Source organism: Malaclemys terrapin, chromosome 2, assembly GCF_027887155.1.
Source record: "Malaclemys terrapin pileata isolate rMalTer1 chromosome 2, rMalTer1.hap1, whole genome shotgun sequence".
Lineage (NCBI taxonomy): Eukaryota > Metazoa > Chordata > Testudines > Emydidae > Malaclemys > Malaclemys terrapin.
This window is the reverse complement of record NC_071506.1, coordinates 172,264,658-172,287,071: the sequence shown is the minus strand read 5'-3', so window position 1 is coordinate 172,287,071 and position 22,414 is coordinate 172,264,658. Positions and strand designations below refer to the sequence as shown.

General features: G+C 42.8%; 1 protein-coding gene across 1 annotated transcript in view; it reads right to left on the bottom strand.

Annotated features, from left to right (window-relative positions):
• Positions 1–22,414, bottom strand: part of TEX10 (testis expressed 10) — a 121,154-nt gene that overhangs the window by 16,991 nt on the left and 81,749 nt on the right. Inside the window, exon 12 of the mRNA XM_054018625.1 lies at positions 2,866–2,946. Within this exon, the coding sequence (XP_053874600.1) occupies positions 2,866–2,946 (81 nt within the window). The remainder of the gene's footprint in view (positions 1–2,865; positions 2,947–22,414) is intronic.

Genomic DNA, 22,414 nt, shown 5'->3' with positions numbered 1-22,414 from the left:
GTCTATCAGGGAGGGGACAGAGCCCCAAAGAACTCTTCTAGTCTTTCAATGGGTATTGCACCATCAGTGCCAGCACTCCAGTTAGTACTGGTGGATGCCCCGATGCTGATAATGGTTCCACAGACAACAATCATTCCCCCAATACCTGAGCTGTCGTCAGCAGTGGGGCCTTTGAAACCGGCCCCGATAACAGTTGAGACTGCTGTAACACAGTCTGCTCCTTTTCACGTCTTTGGTACCAAATGAGCTTTGGAGAATTTATCTTCCAATGCTTCCCTTTATTGCTTTATATGAGAGGATACCAAGAGGGGATGCAGGGGGATTGGGTCAAAGGATTTCAAGGTGGACAAGCCACTCTCTTACCACTTCAAAAGTTAATTTTTCCTCCCTTGGTATCCTGCTGTTAATTGATTTATCTCGTTAGACTGACCTCACACTTGGTAAAGCAACCCCTATCCTTTCATGCATTTATACCTGCTCCTGTATTTTCACTGCATGCATCTGATGAAGTGGGTTCTAGCCCATGAAAGCTTATGCCCAAATAAATGTGTGTCAGTCTCTAAGGTGCCACAAGGACTCCTCGTTGTTTTAGTCCATAAAGCTGTAAGTAAAGGATTGAAGGTTGTCCCAAAAAGTTTCAGAAGTTTAGATAAGCTTACGCTACAGTTGTCAGTAGATAGGACACCACAGTTCCATCTTGCTGATAGTAAGAGGGAACTCAGGGAGGGTCGTGCCTGCCCCGCCTTTTATGCCCTTGAACATAAGGAGGCACAGAGCATATGCACAGCCCTGACAAGCAGCTAGTGAAAAGAATCCAGTCTTGCGTGTATGAGGTGCATGCACGCCTGCAGTGGGATCCACACTGACTATAATATCTCAATATCTCAGCCATTACCATAACTGCTGTAGACCAGAAATTCTGAAAAGTAAGTACCGTATATACTCGATCATAAGCCGGTTCGTTTATAAGCCAACCCCCACAAGATGGGTAAGTAAAAATGGAAAATTTTTATAATCCGTTCATAAGCTAACCATATAATTCAGGGGTTGTCAAACTTTGGCTCCTGGGCCATCAGGATAAGCCGCTGGCAGGCAGAGATGGTTTGTTTACCTCAAGCGTCCGCAGGCACAGAGGTAAACCTAAGTAAACAAAGTGTCCCGGTGCGCCAGCTGCTTACCCTGACAGGCCGGGACAGCAACTGGTGAGGAAATTTTTTTCGGGGGGGTGGGGGGGGGGGGGGGAGGGGGGAGAAGCTGGGAGTCAGGGGAGTAATCCCTATGATCACCCCACACATGATCCCACCCCTAGCCCAGGACCCCCTCACGCTCCCCATCCCGTCCCTTCCCATCTTATCTGGGGAGGGCCGGCGGAGGATGCTGCAGCTGCTTCGGAGGCTGGGGGGAGAGCAGCGTAGCCAGAAGCAGAGAGACTCTGGCCCTGCCTCTTCCCTTCTGTCTCTGCTGGCTGTGCTGCTCTCCTTGCTCCCACTGTTGGGGGCAGGGGCTGTGTCCCACCCCTCCCTCTCTATACCCGTTCATAAGCTGACCCCCTTCTCTGGTGCTTCCCTTTTTTACTAAAAAAAATTCAGCTTATGAACGAGTATATACGGTACTATGGCAATTTCTTTAAAAAAAAGAATGATTAGCTATGATGATTTGGGAAATCTGTCTGTGCTGAGTTTATGAATTGTTAGATATTGTCGACTCTTTCTGTGTGTCTGTGCCAGACTGCAAACTCAATTTTAAATGTGGGGCTTGTTGCATTTTCTGTTGTCTTTTTTCTTCCAAGGACTGGTGTCACAGGGCTAACAATGAAGGTTCATTAAACTTTGATAATCCATTTTCATGGAGCCCAACTGGACAAAGGTGACTACCTAGCTCAGGGAAAAGCAGTTTTTCAAGTCTGGACACCTTGGGACTGGTAAGTGAGTAACTGATCACCTGCTGTTTGAGGCTGGCCACATGGCAAAGGTGACTGAAGGTGAATAAAGGGTCAGGTCTGAGTGCAGCAGTTCTCTCTCCCCAGCCAGAACAGGAAGAGAAGCATGTGCTGGAGGAGTGTAGTGCACAGAGGGGATCTAAAACCCAAAAAGGACACTGACCCCAATCCCAAAGACTGCTCAGTAGTGCAGGGAAATGTATGTTTCTTATTTTTCTTAGATCTGTAGTTCTTTTGTGCTATCTTAAGTAAAGTGTAATTGTGTTTAGAATTCTTTGAGATGCGTGTGTGTGTGTGTGCGCGCGCTTCACCTATCACATACCTTGGAGAGTTCAACTGTAAACAAAAACCACCCACAAGGTGGAACTCTGGGGAAAGGAGTGCTCCTGGGAAGCCTGAGAGGTCAGCAGTGGTCCTGGGGACCTAGGGCAGCTGGGACACAAGGCCCATTTCCATAAAGGGGTGAGAGAGAGATGGCCTGTGCCTAGGAAATGTGCCAGAGGCCAAAGGACAGTGTTGCGAGCTATTTAGATTAAGAGATGCTTAAGAGCACCAGCGTCTAGTGTATTAGGTCCCAACACAACATCCTGGTGAGTATTCAGCAGAGGAAGTTCTACCAAGGCCATTTGTGACCCTGGTGATTTTGGATGACTTCATTTTTGATTGCCCAATATGAAAAGGGGACTGATTTTCAGAAAGTGCCGTGTGTCCTCTGAAAATCAGGCCCTTTAAAGGTTGGGAAACCAAAACTTACTAGTCACTTTCAAAATCTTGGCCTCAAATCTCATTTAAAACACCTTTTGGAGTTCTGCTGCTATACTGGAGAGCTGGGTAGAAGAGTTAACCAGAATATCACAAAGCTGTCTGAAAGTGCATTCTATATTTTGGACACAACTTTTAGAAAATACAACAAAAATGTTATTTACCAGATATTTACAGATACCGTTCTGAAGGATGTCAAAACACTGACTCCGTGAAGGTATAGTGGATAAGCTGTGACACACCACCTGTTTAAATGAAAGAAAACAAACAGTTATATTTATGAATTTAACACAGATATGTGACAGGCAAATATGATATTTATAGTACATGCATCTGTGTATAGACATATGAATACATGGGCGTATGTGGACACACAATAGCTATCCCTCTTGAAGTGCTGATCCTTTTTAAAAATCATAAAAGTAGCACTGAACAATTTAAGTTGTTAAAAAAGAAAGTCACAGAGCAGCAATTGTGTTTGCTGTTGTTTTTCTCCTTTCATCAGCTTTTAGGACTTCAATTAAAAAGGTCAAAAACAGAATAAAAATCCATCTGACTATAAGACAGACAGACCTCCACCCTTTTCCCGTTAGTAGGGAAACTTCCCAAGCAATTCTCCAAAGAATCGAAACAAGCCGGTAACAGAACAGAAACACACACCAAGAAGGAAGGAAGGGAGAAGGACAACAAGGGAAAAGTTGGATATTACAGAAAGGTACATCCCATCTTGCCTGTCCCCACCCTTCCAAAGAATGTCATACTCAGTGGATATAAAAAGCAGTGACAAGAAAGAGGCATCTTGTTTTATAGTCTGAAACACCCTGATGCTGACACAGCCAGGAAGATGCAAGCAGTAATAATGACAGAAAAAGGTGACAAAAAGAGAGTCAATCTGATGACTCAGTCTTCACAGTAGTATAACTGCATCCTCCACAGAGGATCGCCTAGCAAAAGTACCATACACAGACCCATGGAAGCAGAGTGTATTCTTACTTATTCAGAAAAAGAACCTTTAGTGTTACAAAGGAAACTGCCTGGGTCAGAATTCACCAAGTACAAATAAAACAGCAGAAAAAGATTTTTGGAGATGCAAGAAATGTGTTATTAATGGACGGCAGACTGGAATGGAAGTCAGGAGACCTGGGTTCTAATTCTCACCTCTGCCAACAATCCGTTGTGTGACTTTGGGCAAGTCACTTTACCTGTCTGTGCCTGTCTCCCATCCCATAATTTGTCTGTCTTGTCTGTTTAGATTGTAAACTCTTTGGAGGGACCACTGTTACACTAATTTAGATTAAACAAATCGGCAAAAGGCGTTAATATAACCCAGTCACTGTCCATCATTATTCAGTGTCAAACAAGGCTCGGGTTTTGGTATACAGAGACCGCAACCTGCTTAGTACCATGGCAAATGCATTATTAAAAATCCTTTTAACCTTTTATTAAAGATAAAAAAAAGAAGGAAAACAGTTAAAGCTTTTGAAATGTGAAGTACTGAATAAGGCTTTCATTTTAACATCCCTTATTCCCTTTCCCTTTAGCTAGAGAGTTTTTAGAAGGAAAACCCCCCTTGTTTGACATCAAAGACTGTAATAACTATCCTTTTGGGGAAAAGATGTTGGCCAAGATGGGCTGGAGCCATTGCTACTGCTGCTAAAGTCCAATCCCGTTTCATCCCAGGTGGTGTTTGGGATTCAGCTGGAGCCAGTAGAGGTGGCAATGTCATGTAGGTCCCTCATTCTGGTCCAGTCTTGTCAGGAAATCTCTCAGGATCAGGATGAAAAGCCTGGGGTCCCAGGAGATAACGGGGGTGGCAATCATGATGGTGAAGCTTGCTCCAGTAGCCAATTTTTCTCCCAATTTCTCCTTAAGGACCTATAAAAGGGAATGGTGGACAAAATAGCCCATCCCCTCATTATTTTGTCCAGCAATACGGCCTAGTTTCCAACACACCAATTTTGGTTCATGGATCTCTGGTTCCACACTTTTCTTTTTACCAAGCTGGCATGATCTTAAAACAGTCCTTGAGTTGTATCAGCAGACCTTTCTGTTTGGACTAATTCAGTCTCTCTCCACTTCACATCTTTCCCCACAAACCTTTGTTTACATAGGTTATTGTGCCATCTTACCTTTCACATACTGTTTACAGTTGAGCTCACAATTAGGGTAAATATGTAGGCCCCGCTTATCATAACACTATTCTTTTGTACAATGCCTTAGCACAATGGGGTCCAAATCTCAATTGGAGTCTTAGGCAGCACTGTAATATAAATAACAAACAACTTTTTGCTCACTATAATATGCTATATTAATGAGGAAGTGAAATGACTTCTCCATCTGTCCTTGACAAAACCAGATATCAGATAGCAAGATCAAAACCTCAAGCAAGGCATGACTGTATGTCCCCAAATGTCAACTACTAAAGCAGGGGAGATTCTTCTGGTCACACCCCCTTCTCCAGCTTGCTGCCAGATGATTCATTCCAAAATTGTGCAAAATCTCTTAGAACATAATTAGTAATAATAATGTCGATGCCAACCACTACATCATGTACAACAGGCTAACTAACCCTAATCTGTAAATATAAAAGAAAAATTGTCCCTTTGCTAAGAGGGAAGGTAGAATTGTGGGAGACGCAGGTAGCAGAAAGGAAGTTATTGGGTAAAAAAAATTCTCATTCTGCAGCCCCATGTCTCCCAAGATTCTGATATGTACAGGAAGTAGCAAGCAATGAACAGAAGACGGCAGGGAAAAAGAAACAGACTGAGATGAAGAAAGTCTCCCCCACATAAAAGTTAACTACCAAAATGGCAAGCTATTTCTGGATCAGTGTGTGCAGCACCTTCCTGCTGAAGAATTCCTCTGAAGAGGACAGAAAGTCCACCTCACAGTGTCTAATGAAGGAATTAATAGAGGACCATGTTGCTGCTCTGCACATCCCAACAGTGGAAATGGAGGCTCTTTCCGTCTATGAAGTTGTCAAAGACCCAGTGCGGTGTGCCTTGATTCCATGACCGTACAATGCATAATATGATTAATCTGGCTAAAGACCGTTTGGATACCCAGAGCCATTGACTCTTTGGGGTAAGGATATGAACACGAAGCCCAGTCTTCTTGTTGATGTGGTAGGCAGGATGGCGATCTTTATAATCTGGATGTTCATAGAGTACTGTCACAGCATTTCAGTAGGATGAACAGAACAACGGGAGGATGGTCTCCTGTGAGGCATGGAAACTTCAGTTCTTCTTTATCAAGAAAGATTCCGAAGTCCTTAACATTATCTTGTCATCATGGAACACACAAGGTTCTTGCATGGATAAAATAGCCAACTCCAACACTCTTCCAGCAGACGTGATAGCAATCAAGAAACAGGTTTTCATGGGTAGGTAGAATGGTGTGACTGATGTAAATGGTTCAGGTGGATGGTTAAGGGTTTTAGCACCAGAACTAGATCCATTTAAGAAAGACTGGTCTGACCACAAGTCTAACCAGTTTGACTGCTCTGGGAAATCTCAGTATTTGAAGATTCTTTGCCAAGGAACCGAAGGACCCTGCATATAAGGTGCGACTTATGGCCAACCCCTAGTGTGCCACAGATCTGGGCTAGAGTCCTTTGTCCACTCTGTTCTGAAGAAAGGCCAGAGTATCTGGAATTCCAAGGTCCTTGGGGATTGTTTACTTGACACTACAAGCTAAACCTCGTCCAGAAGACAGAGTAGGCTTTTACTCTCCTTCAGACAGACTTCAAAACTAGAATCCCAATCACTATTGAGGCTAGCCAGACCATGATTAGTGCTTCCCTCTCAATAGTCATGTGGTCAGTTGTATACAATTTGGGTCTAGATCAGGGGTGGGCAAACTTTTTGGGCCAAGGGCCACATCTGGATGGGGAAATTGTATGCAGGGCTGGGGCAGGGGGTTGGGGTGCGGGAGGGAGTGCAGGGTTCAGGAGGGGGTGCGGTGTGCAGGAAGGGGCTCAGGACAAGGGATTGAGGCAGAGGAGGGGTGAGGGTGTATGAGGGGGCTCAGGGAAGGGGGTTGGGGTGCAGGACGGGTGCGGAGTGTATGAGGGGGCTCAGGGCAGGGGTGCGGACTGCGGGAGGAGGCTCAGGGCAGGGGGTTGGGGTGCGGCAGGGGGCTCAGGGCAGGGGGTTGGGGTGCACAGGGGTGCAGCAGGGGGCTCCGGGCAGGGAGTTGGGGTGCAGGAGCAGTGTGACGTGCACGAAGGGGCTCAGGGCAGTGAGTTGGGGGGCGGGGTACAGGAGGGGTTCGGGCTCCGGCCCAGCACCACTTACCTCAAGCGGCTCCGGGGTGGCAGCGGTGCGCACCGGGGCCAGGGCAGGCTCCCTACACGCCTGCCCTGTCCCCGGCCTCAAGCCACTCCTGGAAGCGCTGCAGTCCCTGTGTGTGCTGCCCTTGCCGCGCCTCCAGGTACCTCCCCCGAAGCGCCCATTGGCCACAGTTCCCCGTTCCCGGCTAATGGGAGCTGCGGGGGGCGGTGCCTGGAGGAAACACACGGAGCTCTCTGCCCCCCTGCCCTTAAGGACCTATAAAAGGGAATGGTAAGTGTATCAGGCCCGCGGGCCGTAGTTTGCCCACCCCTCATCTAGATGGAGGATATGATCTTGGTGAATATGTCTGGTCTTACTTATAGATTCAATGGCAGTTCTAATGCCAAGTCTACCACAGGCCAATGATAAAGGGTTTCTTTGGCCAGTGTGGAGATCTTTGCTTCCTCTCTCCTTATCTTCTGCATCACCTTTCCTAGAAATGGAAGAGGTGAGAATAAGAACGGCCATACTGGGTCAGACCAATGGTCCATCCAGCCCAGTATCCTATCCTCAAACAGCGGCCAATGTCAGGTGCTTCAGAGGGAATGAACAGAACAGGTAATCATCAAGTAATATATCCCCTGTCACTGATTCCCAGCTTCTGGCAAACCAGGTTCGGGACACTTCAAAGCATGGTTTTGCATCCCTGCTCATTTTGGCTAATAGCCATTGATGCCATTGATGGACCTATCCTCCATGAATTTATCTATTTCTTTTTTGAACCCTATTATAGTCCTGGCTTTCACCACATCCTCTGGCAAAGAGTTCCACAGGTTGACTGTGCGTTGTGTGAAGATATACTTCTTTTTGTTTGTTTTAAACCTGCTGCCTATTCATTTCATTTGGTGACCCTTAGTTTTTGTGTTATGAAAAGGAATAAACACTGCCTTATTTACTTTCTCTACACCAGTCATGATTTTATAGGCCTCTATCATATCCTCCTGTAGTCGTCTCTTTTCCAAGCTGAAAAGTAAGTCTTACTAATCTCTTCTCAGATGGAAGCTGTTCCATACCCCTAATAATTTTGGTTGCCCTTTTCTGTACCTTTGCCCCATCTCAAAAAAGATATATTAGAATTGGAAACCAGATCTGCACACAGTATTCAAGATGTAGGCGCACGATGGATTTATATAGAGGCAATATGATATTTTCTATCTTATCTATCCCTTTCCTAATGATTCCCAACATTCTATTCATTTTTTTGACTGCTGCTGCACATTGAGTGGATGTTTTCAGAAAACTATCCACAATGACTCCAAGATCTCTTTCTTCAGTGGTAACAGCTAATTTAGACCCCATCATTTTATATGTATAGCTGGGATTATGTTTTCCAATGTGCATTACTTTGCATTTATCAACATTGAATTTCATCTGCCATCAGTCCCCCAGTTTTGTAACTCTTCACAGTCTGCTTTGGACTTAACTATCTTGAGTAGGTTTGTATCACCTGCAAATTTTGCCACTTCACTGTTCTGCCCCCTTTTCCAGCTCATTTATTTCTCTCAATAAAAACTGAAATTTACAGATAGGCAAAGTAAGAAAAAATACTGCTTGAGTACTCATGTTTCATTTCAAGATATTTGCCTTGTATATTTTGACACGTGATGTTGACAATTTGTGTTTTAATGATTACAAAGCTTTAACTTTTTGAATTTCATCATCTGTCATTAAACAATTGCCTGACCTCCCCTATTGTCTGCCCTATACATTCCTCCCACTGTGAAAATTTATTTTTTTAAAATAGAAAAAAATGTTTAAAAATAAAGATATACTACTAAAAAAATTAAAGTTGAATTCTGCCAAGCCTATCAACATATTATTAAAGACCTAACTGGCAAGCTAACAAGGCCCACTGCCAAACAAACCCTACTTCTTAAACCCAGCAGGTCTTGGATAAACCACTTGGTGAAAATAAAGATCTCAGAGCTTCTCTTCTGGTGCCAGCTTAGAGACAGTGTATTGTCAGTCCAGAAAGGTATTTTCATTGAACCCTGAATTGACAGAATACCACCCACCACAAATTTACTTCTTCCCAGTCAACGATGGAAAAACCCACAGCTGCAAGTTAACAGCATCATAATGCTGAATAGTAGGGTGTTTAATTACCAGTGCTATGTTGTTGTCTAGAAGTTATTTTTTTCCAGTTCTCTTTGAATCCTCCTTACCCTCAACCAAAACAAACATTCCGTGTGTCCAATTCTATTTTCATATTTCTAAAGCAATAATGGCAATTATTTTCATTAATATAAATTAAATCTTGTTTGAAATGTCTGTCCAATAATAAATGTCTGTTATAAAAGTGAAACTCAAATTTGGTTAGACACGGAAATGAAAAGCAAAGAAAACTTAATTATCACTTAAAAATTAGTATATTTTCTTACAATTTATTTTCCTTAGGCAAGGGTTTGCATAGTGTTTAATTTCCATGCTAAAATGTCACAGTTGAATCATTATTTTACATTTAATTAGCATTTATCACATTTTTGGCACACTCATAACAGATTGCCCTTGGACCAAAGCCAGAGCAATTTTATTTCAGAATATTATAGAAGTGAATGGACAAAGAAAAAAGTCTGTACATTTTAAACTGGTATCAAAATTAAGCTTCAAGAAAAGCATTTTGTTGCAAGTTTACTTTTTATTTTGATCAAATGCCCACCTGAATAAATTAAACCAAAGCTATACAGAAGGATGATTTTACATATTGGAAATAACCATAAGCACAATGGAGGATACACAAACCATTCAATGGCATATTTTCAAACCAATGCTCAACATTCTAGCAGCTTGACGACCTCTTATTTTAACGAGATCCACATAATTAAAATGTCACGTTCTGAAAACTCACTATTGCTGCTGCAGGCTGGTGAATCCCTCCATCCCCCAGTGTGGACTGTCTTCCACTTCTAGTCTGCTACTACCAGAGAGCAATGGGAAATGAAAAAAAGAAAGAGCAGGAAAGGTAGTTCCAAGAGCAGTCCCTGCAGACTGGAGGTCAGAACCACAGGAGAAACCTCTCCACTAGAAGACACAGAGAGGTAGCTGGCTGGACCCCAGAACTCAGGCAGAAATTCAGGATGATCCTGACAATATCGGAGACTGTTAGCTAGTGAGTACTGATATTCTGTATTCCAGAATACTGGCCATGTACAATTCGATTATCCCTACCTTGCCCTTCAGACCTTGGATGAAGGAGCAAATTGCACGCCCATCTACTCCAGCTGATTAAGTGCACTTTGCTACCGCCAAGCAGTTGCATGCACTGTTTTGCAGCCTAAATTCCCCCTATTCCAATGTGAAAAACCTGTCTGTTATACCTGCTGTCCAAACCATGGGAGACTGCTGGCAGATCTTATCATCCTGCATACAGTACTTCATGTGTGAGAAGCTGAACCTCCAAAGACAAAGACAGGAGAAAGAGAGAACTCAGACTGAAATGAGCTCAGCCTCATTCCGAGCCCTTCTGGCTAGAAGGGACACAGTGAAAAGATGAGCTGGGAGGAGAGTTTTTAAACTTTTTGTAGTTATTTATTTAGCAGCTAAAAATTACTAAGTACTGGCCATAATACAACAGGTTCCTGACTCAAAAAGCATACGATCTAAGGGTTCTGTCCTGCAAACACTTATGCCCGCGAGCAATTTTATTCTTGTGGGTTAGTCCCACTGACTTCAGAGGGATTACCTCTATAAGTAAAGTTACTCAAGTGCATGTTGGTAGGGTCAGGCTCTAAACAGGCAATATACACACAAAGGGGAAGAGATAAGGGGATGGAGAAGCACACGATTTTTATTTTTATTTTTTAGTTTTACATTATTCACATTATTATTTGTATTCAATATACCACGTATTTTTGTTCAGCATTTCCCCAGTTTTTAACCATTGATATAAGTGAAAGACTTAAAATTAGGAAAGGGTTAATAATACAAATTACTATTTTATTCATTTCCTATTATTTTAAACCCTCCCGTTTCCTTCTTATCCCTTCCTTTCCTTCCCTCCATTCGCAGGCCCTACAACCCAAACATTTCCTCCCCCGTTTACAAGTGACCCATCAGACCTTCGACATGAAACCCACTTGAACTGTGGCAGCACATCATTATTCTAATTCCCTTGAGCTCTTCAGAACATCCAAAAAAGTTCCCTCACCTTTTCTTTTACTCCACTTCTACCCCTCAAAGGAAATTATGTACCAGTAACTCCTTTCTGGAAGTCAGCATATTATTTCAAACTTAATTATATTGCAGAGTTTTTCTCTTCAGAGAAATAAAGATATGCACACCTTCTTCCCACCCCGACACACACATGTGAGCATGCAGAGACTACGCAAATATGAAGAAAAAGCAGTGGACCAAATTCTTCACTGTCCACTAAGTGGAGTCACACCAGAAGAGAATTTAGCTCAATGTATTCTTTATACAAATGAAAACTAAGGTTGAATGTGGGATAGAATAAGGGAAGAGAGAAATTATTTTATTACAAAACAGAATAAGTAACACAAAGACTTCAGGCACTAAACCAATAATTATTTTCAATTTATGGTAACATCCTTTTCAGATATTGGTAACTAAATGGGACAGGCTATAGTGCTCTTAATTCCCAAGATACTATGTGAGGTGACTGTGTTGCAAGCAGAACTCTATCCAGGATCACGTTTCTGCAGAGTGAAGAAAATGAGAAATTTTCAGGTGATGGGGCAGGCAATGAAGCTTGCCTTCTAAAGCCAAGCCAGCATCCCCTGGAGCACCGTACCTTACCAGACAATGTACTCTCTTGTCAGGTGCTGCTTCCTCTCTCTGAAGTAAACAGATTTGACAGGGCAATATTAACAGTGGTCTGAGTTGTTGGAGAAGCTGCTTACAACAAGAGATCTTTATTGTTATGGCTTGGCTAAGCTCACAGAGCCTGATATGAAAACATTAGAGGATGTCATATATGCCATCATGTGCCAGCAATGCCCCTCTGCCATGTACGTTGGCCAAACGGGACAGTCCCTCCGCAAAAGAATAAATGGACACAAATCGGACATCAGGAATGGTAACATACATAAGCCAGTAAGTGAACACTTCAATCTCCCTGGTCATTCTATTACAGATTTAAAAGTCACTATCATTGAACAAAAAAACTTCAGAAACAGACTTCAAAGAGAAACAGCAGAACTAAAATTAATTTGCAAATTCAACACCATTAATCTGGGCTTGAATAGGGACTGGGAGTGGCTGGCTCACTACAGAAGCAGCTTTTCCTCTCCTGGAATTGACACCTCCTCATCTATTATTGGGAGTGGACTACATCCACCCTGATTGAATTGGCCCTGTCAACACTGGTTCTCCACTTGTGAAGTAACTTCCTGCTCTCCATGTGTCTGTATATAATGCCTGCATCTGTAACTTTCACTCTATGCATCCGAAGAAGTGAGGTTTTTACTCACGAAAGCTTATGCCCAAATAAATCTGTTAGTCTTTAAGGTGCCACCAGACTCCTTGTTGTTTTTGTATCACCCTTGCTACTCTCTTCTAGACCGTATGTGATTCTTCAATGCCCTTAATATTTTGGGTCTCATACAGTGAGCATCCAACTATAGTTTCTATAGCCCTTTTTATGGTAATATGATCAATTTTGCTGCTTTTTGCTCCCTCAATAAGTTTAGCGACGTCAGTATTCAGTTTCTGAACAACTACCACATATTACTTTTTAAAGTTTGTCAACTTCAACTCCTGGATCCTTTTCTTGATCAATGTTTTCCACCTTGTGACCATTTAAGGACTAGGCTGTTTCCATCTTTTAAAAGGTGGTCTCATCACTACACCTTTTTGTATTACATGCAAAAGTACCTTATGCAATAAGTGTCTCCATTTTCTTTCACAATTTCTGGATTCAGTCTATTCACACTTTTGACACTCGATGGGTTCCCCAAAGTTATGTCCTCTAAATTTACACTCTTTTTTGCCTACTCCCTCCCCCAGGTCATTAATGTACTATATAAGATAGGCGTGTCCAAACAGCAGCTCGCAAGCCACATGCAGCTCTTTTACACTTAAAGTGTGACTTCCTGAGCCCCCCATGCCCCGCCCATTCTCCACCTACCAGACTGGAGAGGGAGGGAGCTCGAGGATTCAGCCTCACGAGGGGCACACCGGGGCTTGGGGCTTCAGTCCCATGCAGGGTGGGGAGCTGCCACCCTGTGGGGCAGGCTGTGCGTGTCTTATGGCTCTCCAACTTCTGAAGATTACTGTATGTGGCTCGGAGGGTCAGTAAGTTTGGCCATCCCTGGTATAGGACAAACAAGACTACTACTCTGGAATCCGGACTTTAAGCAGAATTAAAAAGTGGTAGACTGCATTTTGTCTAAAATTTTCAGAGGCCACACAGTCAGACATTAAATTTATAGCAACAACAATTAGCACATTCACATTGTTTCATTTGTTAAACTGCTCATTTCTGTTATTACTATTTCACTTGACACTGACAGGTCAATTCATTTACAGAGTAGTTGAATAGTATTACGGACATGCACATGACTATATGACCAGTTAAAATGAATGAAAACTGAAGTTCTTCTTGCTTTAAGCTGCAAGAGTTTATTCAGGAATCTCATCAGGTTTAGTCACAGGGGGACAATCTTAAATAATTGGCTTTAATAAGTGGCAGCAGTCATTGTAAATGTTAGTTGCTCAATAAAATGGGCTAATCTTCCTGCATTTATATTTAATCTCTCATGACCAAGTATGAAGATTAATCTAAACATTTACACAAAATGGCAGCTTTTTAAAAAAAAAAACACTGGCTTTTTTGTATGTTGTTCCTTAAAATTAATAACTAAATTGTTAAAAAAAACTGATTTGGTTTTGCATTTCTAGCATCCTAGGAGTATTTAATAATCCTTCTATGTAGAAACATTAAAAAAATTAGGGGGACCAAAACAATTCCCAAAAATGTGTTTTGTTATAAACCATTTAGAAGAGCTACCTTTCGGAAAATACATCTATCTAACCTTCCACTTATTATTCATGACCACATGCAGAAAGCTAATGGTTACAACATAATGCAGTCTAGTTCACTACCCAACCCCCAAATTATCTTTTTTCTTTATACAAGTGAGCCTTATTTAGATGCGATAGGTTCTCCTGCTAAATCTCTGGTATGTATATATTTAAACACTAGCTTCTTTTTTTCAGCTTATTTCTAATGAACAGTCTGTATCTCTGATTGCATCAAATGGATGCCCAACACTGTAAGCTAGTATCAGAAAGGCAAGACCCCCCTTGTACTGTATGAGCAAGATGTCCAAACAGGTAAGGAGGATAAAAAATGTCAGTCTGGGAGCACGTGTAATTCCATGGGCAAGTTAATGATAGACAGGTAAGGGAAGTGTCATCTGATGCATAAAATCTACAGAATCATAACTTCAATGGTGTCACCCTCTCTGGCACGGCAAGGGGGACTTACTGCTCCCCTCAATAGCTCCAGGTTTCCCACTTGGTGGAAATGTTGATAATACCCAACTTGACCCATTTCCAATGACATTGTATCATTCGAAAGCCCTTTCTCCCACCAACACAATGGTTCCAAACATGACAAACCTAGAACAATTATGTACTTATTTGAGAAAATGTTTACATATCAATTTTTTTTAATTATACTTTAACACAGGCGTGTCAAACATGCAGCCATCACAAAGTTAAATTATGGCCCTCAATTGACAGTACTGTGCTATCAGTTAATGCTCATAACTAGGGCCCTATCAAATTCATGGCCATGAAAAACGCATCACAGACCGTGAAATCTGGTCTTTTGTGTGCTTTTACCCTATATTATTCAGATTTCACGGGGGAGACCAGCGTTCCTCAAATTGGGGGTCCTGATCCAAAAGGGAGGTGCAGGGGGAGTCAAAAGGTTATTTTAGAGGGGTTGTGGTATTGCCATCCTTACTTCTGTGCTGCCTTCAGTGCTGAGTGCTTGGAGAGCGGCGGCTGTTGGCCAGATGCCCAGCTCTGAAGGCAGTACCCCGCCAGCAGCAGCACAGAAGATTGGCAATACCATACCATGGCATCCTTACTTTTGTGCGGCTGCTGGCGCTGCCTTCACAGCTGGGCTCCCTGCCAGCAGCTACTGCTCTCCAACTGCCCAGCTCTGAAGGCAGTGCCGGCACCAGCAGCAGTGCAGAAATAAGTACAGTATCGCAAACCCCCCTACAATAACTTTGCAACCCCCCCACAACTCCTTTTTGGGTCAGGACCCCTACAATTACAACAACCATGAAATTTCAAATTTATATATCTGAAATCATGAAATTTACAATTTTTAAAATCCTATGACTCTGAAATTGACCAAAGTGGACAGTGAATTTGGTAGGGCTCTACTCATAACATAACTGATTAATTTTTTTAATGTTTCAGATTACTTTAAATGGAAGGAGTGCTTCAAGTTGTTTTGGCAAAAAAGTAAGTAGTTCAGTGGTATTGATTATCAGCTTTGTGAATTATGCCAAAAGTGCTGTAATGAGGCACTAGTTAAGATGTCAGCATCCAGCAAGAAATTACAGGAATCCATCTGCAAATGATATGTACATAGTTAGGTAACATACATTACAGAACATAGTTAAATTACAATCCCAAAGTAATTTATTGCAAAATCCCTGTTTTCACTTTGGTCTTGATCATTTTTAGACACCAACGGGGAGATGAAGTGTACTGACTAGTAGCTGAATCTTTGGAGAATACCACCATGGCAGACTTGGTTAAACATAATGCTCGGTGGCACGTTATATGCTATAAAAAGTGCACCCATAACCTGAATTTAGCAAGGCTGGAGAGGAAGTACAGTCAAACCTCACAATAACACACCCCGCGATAATGCAAATTCGGATATAACGCGATCATAAGTTGGCTCCCCTTTAAGGCCGTAATACTGTTTGTGTTTTACTGTACTTTTTTTACGACATTTATAAATAAACCGTGTTCTTCCGGTCTTATAGGATAAAGTGACTCCTGGCCATTGCAGGCCCATTGCACTTAGTTCTCAGGTTGTACATGTGTATGGTGTTTGCCTATGAATTTGTTATTAATTTCCTATATTTTAAAAAATATTTTACCATTATGGATACGCCAAATATAAGGCGAATAACGGCTGGCTGGACAGATTCAAGAAAAGGCATACTATAGCCAAGTTCTTGTGTCTGGGGAAATCTGCTCAGCTGATAAAGAGGCTGTCAATTCCTACCCAATTGAGCTTAAAAAGTTGCTGGAGGAAGGTTGCTACACAGCCGATCAAATTTACAACTGCGACGAAACTGGTTTATGCTTTAAAATGTTACCCGATCGCACGCTCGCAACCAGGACTGATAGTCACAAACAAGAAGGCTTTAAGCAGAGGAAGGACCGAGTCACTCTCTTGTTTTGCATCAACAAGTCTGGCAGCCACAAAGTCAGATCTCTGATGATCAGAAAAGCGAGGTCTCCCAGATGTTTTCATCATATTAAATATGAAGGCCCTTCCCTTTGAATACACCAACAGCAAGAATGCATGGATGAATAGCCCCATATTTAAAGGCTGGTTCCATAAAATTTTCGTGCCAGCCGTTTGGGCTCATTTGCGAAAACTCAAGCAGGAGGAAAAAGCTCTCCTCCTGCTGGATAATTGCCCTGTCCACCCCCCAGCGGAAAAACTTGTCAGTCATGACGGCAAGATTAAAGTATCTTATCTCCCAAAGAACACTATGTCAGAAATCCAGCCACTGGACCAAGGCATCATATCGGCATTTAAGCAAAACTATCGTCGCGAAATGATCAAGCGGATGGTAGCGGATAACAACTCCTCCATCGACACATCACTGACGTCACTCAACTTGAAAAAAGTCTGTCACCTCGGCGGGAAAGCCTGGGATGCTATCTCTGCACGTTGCATTGAACGGTGCTGGATAAAGGGCCTTGGTCCAGCTTTTCCATCATCTACACACGATGATGGCAATGACGACGAGCCTGAATTTACAAGATTCATTGAAGATGACGTACGTTTAGCTGAAGAAGCACTCAGAATCAGTCATCATGATATCCTCAACTGGTTTTCAGCAGATGACATCTGCCCCATATATGAACACATCTCAGATGACAAAATTGTTGCAAATATCAGCGGGAAGAACGAAGCTGTACCACCAGAGCCCGAAACCAGTGGCACTAATGACGACAACGATGATGATGGCACCTCAACTGCCCCACCAAAAGTGTCCGACGCAGTAAAGCACCTAGAAGCCAGTTTGAGGTGGCTGGAAACTCAAGACGTGGACAGCGTCAAAATCCTCCAACTCAGAAACATTCTTGACTTTGTTAGAATCCAACAGTCTGCGGCAAACAAGCAGACCACACTAGATAGCTTTTTTAAGAAGTGATGAAATTTAAAACTATGGAGTCATGCAACCAGATTGACTCTGCACTCTGCGCAATGATTAGTATAGTCGATTTCACGTGTTTCTTTCATGTACGTGTAATTAAATTACTATTTTTGTGTTTAAAACACACTGGGATAACCGTTTTTCTTTTTTTACAAGACTTAAACTGACCCGCTTGAAATGGTAAATTTTCGTAACCCCACTATAAAGCGACTCTGCATTTATCGCGATCAAATTTTTTGGACCCCAATTATCATGTTATAGTGGGGTTTCACTGTACATCGAGCATCAGGAAAAAACTAAACATACTGGGACAAGGTGCCAGCTGTGAGTGAGACTTGCCCTATACTAGGTCCCATGGCATGTGGTTTGAGAAGAACCCTTGCTTCTCCTGCAGTATGGCAGAAATCTGGAGGCATCCATTAAGCATAGTTTCAACATGTGAGACAGATGAGAAACTGTATGAACCAGCCACTCTTAAAGGTCAGTTGAATAGATACTTTGGCTCACGACTTGTATGAAGCCTACAAAACCCCAAAAATTATCCAAAGCTCCGTCAATCTATGGGCTCCAATGAAAAGGAACAGACTAAAGCTGTGCTCGAATGCAAAGAAGAAAGTCAGAGTGAAGGTGGAAGGGACTAATACTGAGCCAACCACCGATAGGTCATTGTTGGCTCATCTCCTGATTATGTCCAGATCTCAGTGCGATGTTGGTCTATGTGAGACTCTGGGAAAGTACAAGTTCTCCATGGTACCATGATCGATGTTCGAATGCAATGAAACAATGTATACATGCAATGCAAAAAGAAAACAGATGCACATCTTACATGGTCTTCCTAAGCCAGAACCTATGATGATATGACCAGCAGAGGCCTTTTAGCATAGCAATCATAGATAGTACAATTGAAGTACAAGCTTTCAGAAAACCAGAAACTATTAACACCTCCCAAGGTTCAGCTGAACATTACATTAGGAGGCTACAGAGAAAATACCGGATCTATGACCAAGTCCGCCTCATGTCCGATACATACACAGAGGAATACACTGAAAATATTACCAGAAAGAAGAGATTCCATGGTATTGCACCTGTCCAATTAATAACCACTGACTCCATGTACATCTCCAATATCATAATGAAGAAGCTAGTGTCTCATATTCGCACGAAGGACAAGTTAACTGTATGCCCTGCAACTAAAATATTCCAGCATGCAAAGGATTGCTCAAAGAATTTAGGTGTCACATGGCATAATGAATGCCACCTCACTCTGTTCAGTGGAATTTCTTCATAGTTCCTATGATGAGGCTGACACAAATTATTTTGCATGCCATCAATGCCATAGAGAAAGGTGCTTCTAAATGAAGACTTTTTGTACAAGACACAGATGTTCTAGTGCTCTCTGTGAGATGCAACCGCAAGGTTATGTTTTTCTGCTTGCTGCTGGGGAACAATCATTGAACATCCCTCAGGATGTGTTCCTATCACTCAGACCATTAAAAGCCACCACACTGCCAGGTTTCCATGCCTTTTCAGGAGGTGACATTACCAGAAGGCTGGCTAGAAAGACCAAAAAATCTTACTGGAAGGTATTTGATTCAGCCTCCAAAGACTGTCTCCTCGCTCTGAAGGTGCTCAGAATGGCTGACACTGTCACTAAAAGAGGTCATAAATGCACTGGAGGTGTTCACAAGCCGAGTTTACCATTTGAAGAGCAACATTATGACATTTGCAGAGCTACGTTGATGTCTGTGTTCTTGATAGCAGATATAAATGCAGCCCTTGTCGGTAGCAGTTTTTCTTTCTGTCTGCCTGCTTCTAGGAAAACAAATCATCAAGCAATGGAATGGGGATGATCAAGCACATCCAAAATTACACCTTCCCCTATCAGGCACAGATGGGTCTTGTAGGATGAACTGATCACACCAGTTATGCGTGAAATACTATGTGCTCCCAAATCAATCCTTCAGCTAAACAAATGTTCATGTGCAAAGACAAGATGCTCACCACGCTGCAAATATTCAGTCAGCAGCCTGCCTTGTATGGAGATGACAGTGATGATGAATTTGACGAATATATGTTTTCAGTCGTATATAGCCCAACATAGCATGATCTCCTGTGATGTATTTACAGGAAGAGTATACCTTGGTAATGAATGGTACTGGAGCACACAGAATGATCTTGTTCTTATGGATGGAATAGAATCATAGAATCATAGAATATCAGAGTTGGAAGGGACCTCAAGAGGTCATCTAGTCCAACCCCCTGCTCAAAGCAGGATCAATTCCCAGCTAAATCATCCCAGCCAGGGCTTTGTCAAGCCGGGCCTTAAAAACCTCCAAGGAAGGAGACTCCACCACCTCCCTAGGTAACGCATTCCAGTGTTTCACCACCCTCCTAGTGAAATAGTTTTTCCTGATATCCAACCTGGACCTCCCGCACTGCAACTTGAGACCATTGCTCCTTGTTCTGTCATCTGCCACCACTGAGAACAGCCGAGCTCCATCCCCTTTGGAACCCCCCTTCAGGTAGTTGAAGGCTGCTATCAAATCCCCCCTCATTCTTCTCTTCTGGAGACTAAACAATCCCAGTTCCCTCAGCCTCTCCTCATAAGTCATGTGCTCCAGACCCCTAATCATTTTTGTTGCCCTCCGTTGGACTCTTTCCAATTTTTCCACATCCTTCTTATAGTGTGGGGCCCAAAACTGGACACAGTATTCCAGATGAGGCCTCACCAATGTCGAATAAAGGGGAACGATCACGTTCCTCGATCTGCTGGCAATGCTCCTACTTATACAGCCCAAAATGCCGTTAGCCTTCTTGGCAACAAGAGCACACTGTTGACTCATATCCAGCTTCTCGTCCACTGTGACCCCTAGGGTCCTTTTCTGCAGAACTGCTACCTAGCCATTCGGTCCCTAGTCTGTAGCAGTGCATGGGATTCTTCCGTCCTAAGTGCAGGACTCTGCACTTGTCCTTGTTGAACCTCATCAGGTTTTTTTCGGCCCAATCCTCTAATTTGTCTAGGTTCCTCTGTATCCGATCCCTACCGTCTAGTGTATCTACCACACCTCCTAGTTTAGTGTCATCTGCAAACTTGCTGAGAGTGCAGTCCACACCATCCTCCAGATCATTAATAAAGATATTAAACAAAACCGGCCCCAGGACCGACCCTTGGGGCACTCCGCTTGAAACGGGCTGCCAACTAGACATGGAGCCATTGATCACTACCCGTTGAGCCCGACGATCTAGCCAGCTTTCTATCCACCTTACAGTCCATTCATCCAGCCCATACTTCTTTAACTTGGCGGCAAGAATACTGTGGGAGACCGTATCAAAAGCTTTGCTAAAGTCAAGGAATAACACATCCACTGCTTTCCCCTCATCCACAGAGCCAGTTATCTCATCATAGAAGGCAATTAGGTTAGTCAGGCACGACTTCCCCTTCGTGAATCCATGCTGACTGTTCCTGATCACTTTCCTCTCCTCTAAATGTTTCATAATTGATTCCTTGAGGATCAAATAAGATGACTTGTGCCCATAGTAGAGATATTTCAGAGACTTCTTGATAATGTTACTACAGCCAGATCAGAGGCCATCCAATGGAAGAATTGTGAAATCCCAAGTAGGGAAGAAAGGTCAAACTGCTGGCTCACATCTACATGCTGTTGTGAGGAACTCTGATATCTTCATAGTGATCTACCATCTTAGTTAGGGCTTGTGGCTCAATACGCTGACTCACGTAATTCTGTACCAGGAGAGGACCCAGCAATAGGAAATCCTGCCTGCTGGAAGGATGGAGCAGAGACCTCTGTGACAGTTCCACTAGGTACACGTACCAAGAATATCTTTGCCAATTTCAGCCATAGGATAAAATAAGTCACTTCCTCCTTTTTCATCTTTGGAAGTAGTGGAAGTGGGGAAGGAAGTACACAGAAAAGTTGACAGACATCTGCAATACTGAATGTCTATTTCCCTGTGATCATTGGTCTACTTCCTTCTGATGCTCCAGGCTGAGACTTTACCCCGGAGCAAGAGAAGTCCTTTGCTGGTACCTCTGTGGTGTATAGTCTATCTTAGGCTTGCTGTAGTAGAAAGCGAATCCTCTCTTCTTATCCATGTCAGCCACCACCATATTAATCTTCTTCCCAGCAAGATTTCCCCAATGAATCTGAGTCACAGAGGATTTGTTTAAATTAATTATCTGCTGTCTGCTATACTTGGTCTCCTGCCACTGAATTTTCTGCCAAACACACAGAATGCATGAATCCATCCACTACAGACTCATTAACCAGAGAGATTTTCTTTTGCTTTGACTTCAGGTCATCATGGTTCTGTCAGCTACAGCTTTATAGGTCACGGAGTCAAGACATCATGGCCCTAGTGAAACATGATTGTTAGTGAGCTATGATGACTGAAGATGAAGTTTTGAATGCCCATTTGAGGGTACCTCAATTTTTCTATCTGCAGGGTCTTTGGGGAAAAGTCCAATTCCACAGTAAAAAACAAACCAAAACTATTGTACTAAGTTTGGGGAGCATAAAGAGGGAATATTTAGGATCCAAGACCATATAAAATATTTCATGGCTTTCCAATTCAAACATTTTCCCTTATCAGGGTTCTCTTATTCTCCCTTGATGGAGGAGTGAAAATTCAGCCCTGGTTTTGGAGGGAAGGTATTCTCCTTTGTATCTGGCTGGACCCCAGTGGTGACCACCACCTTTCTCCCCAAGCTCTCAAACATGTCTATAGGGAAAAACCTCATTTCTCCAGCTAAGAGTTATAACCTGAAATACACAGTTCCCCTTCCTTGGGGAAGATGACAGAAGAAGATGAGACTCTGGAACGTCTTTTCACTCTACTTTGGTTTTTATGGTATTTGGGGATTTTTGTGCCTATCTGGGAATAATTTATACTTCCTTGAAAGTGCTCACTTTCAGGATTTAGCCCTTGTAGGGGACTTCAAGTCTCTGTCTGACATGCAATTAGAGAGGAAATGC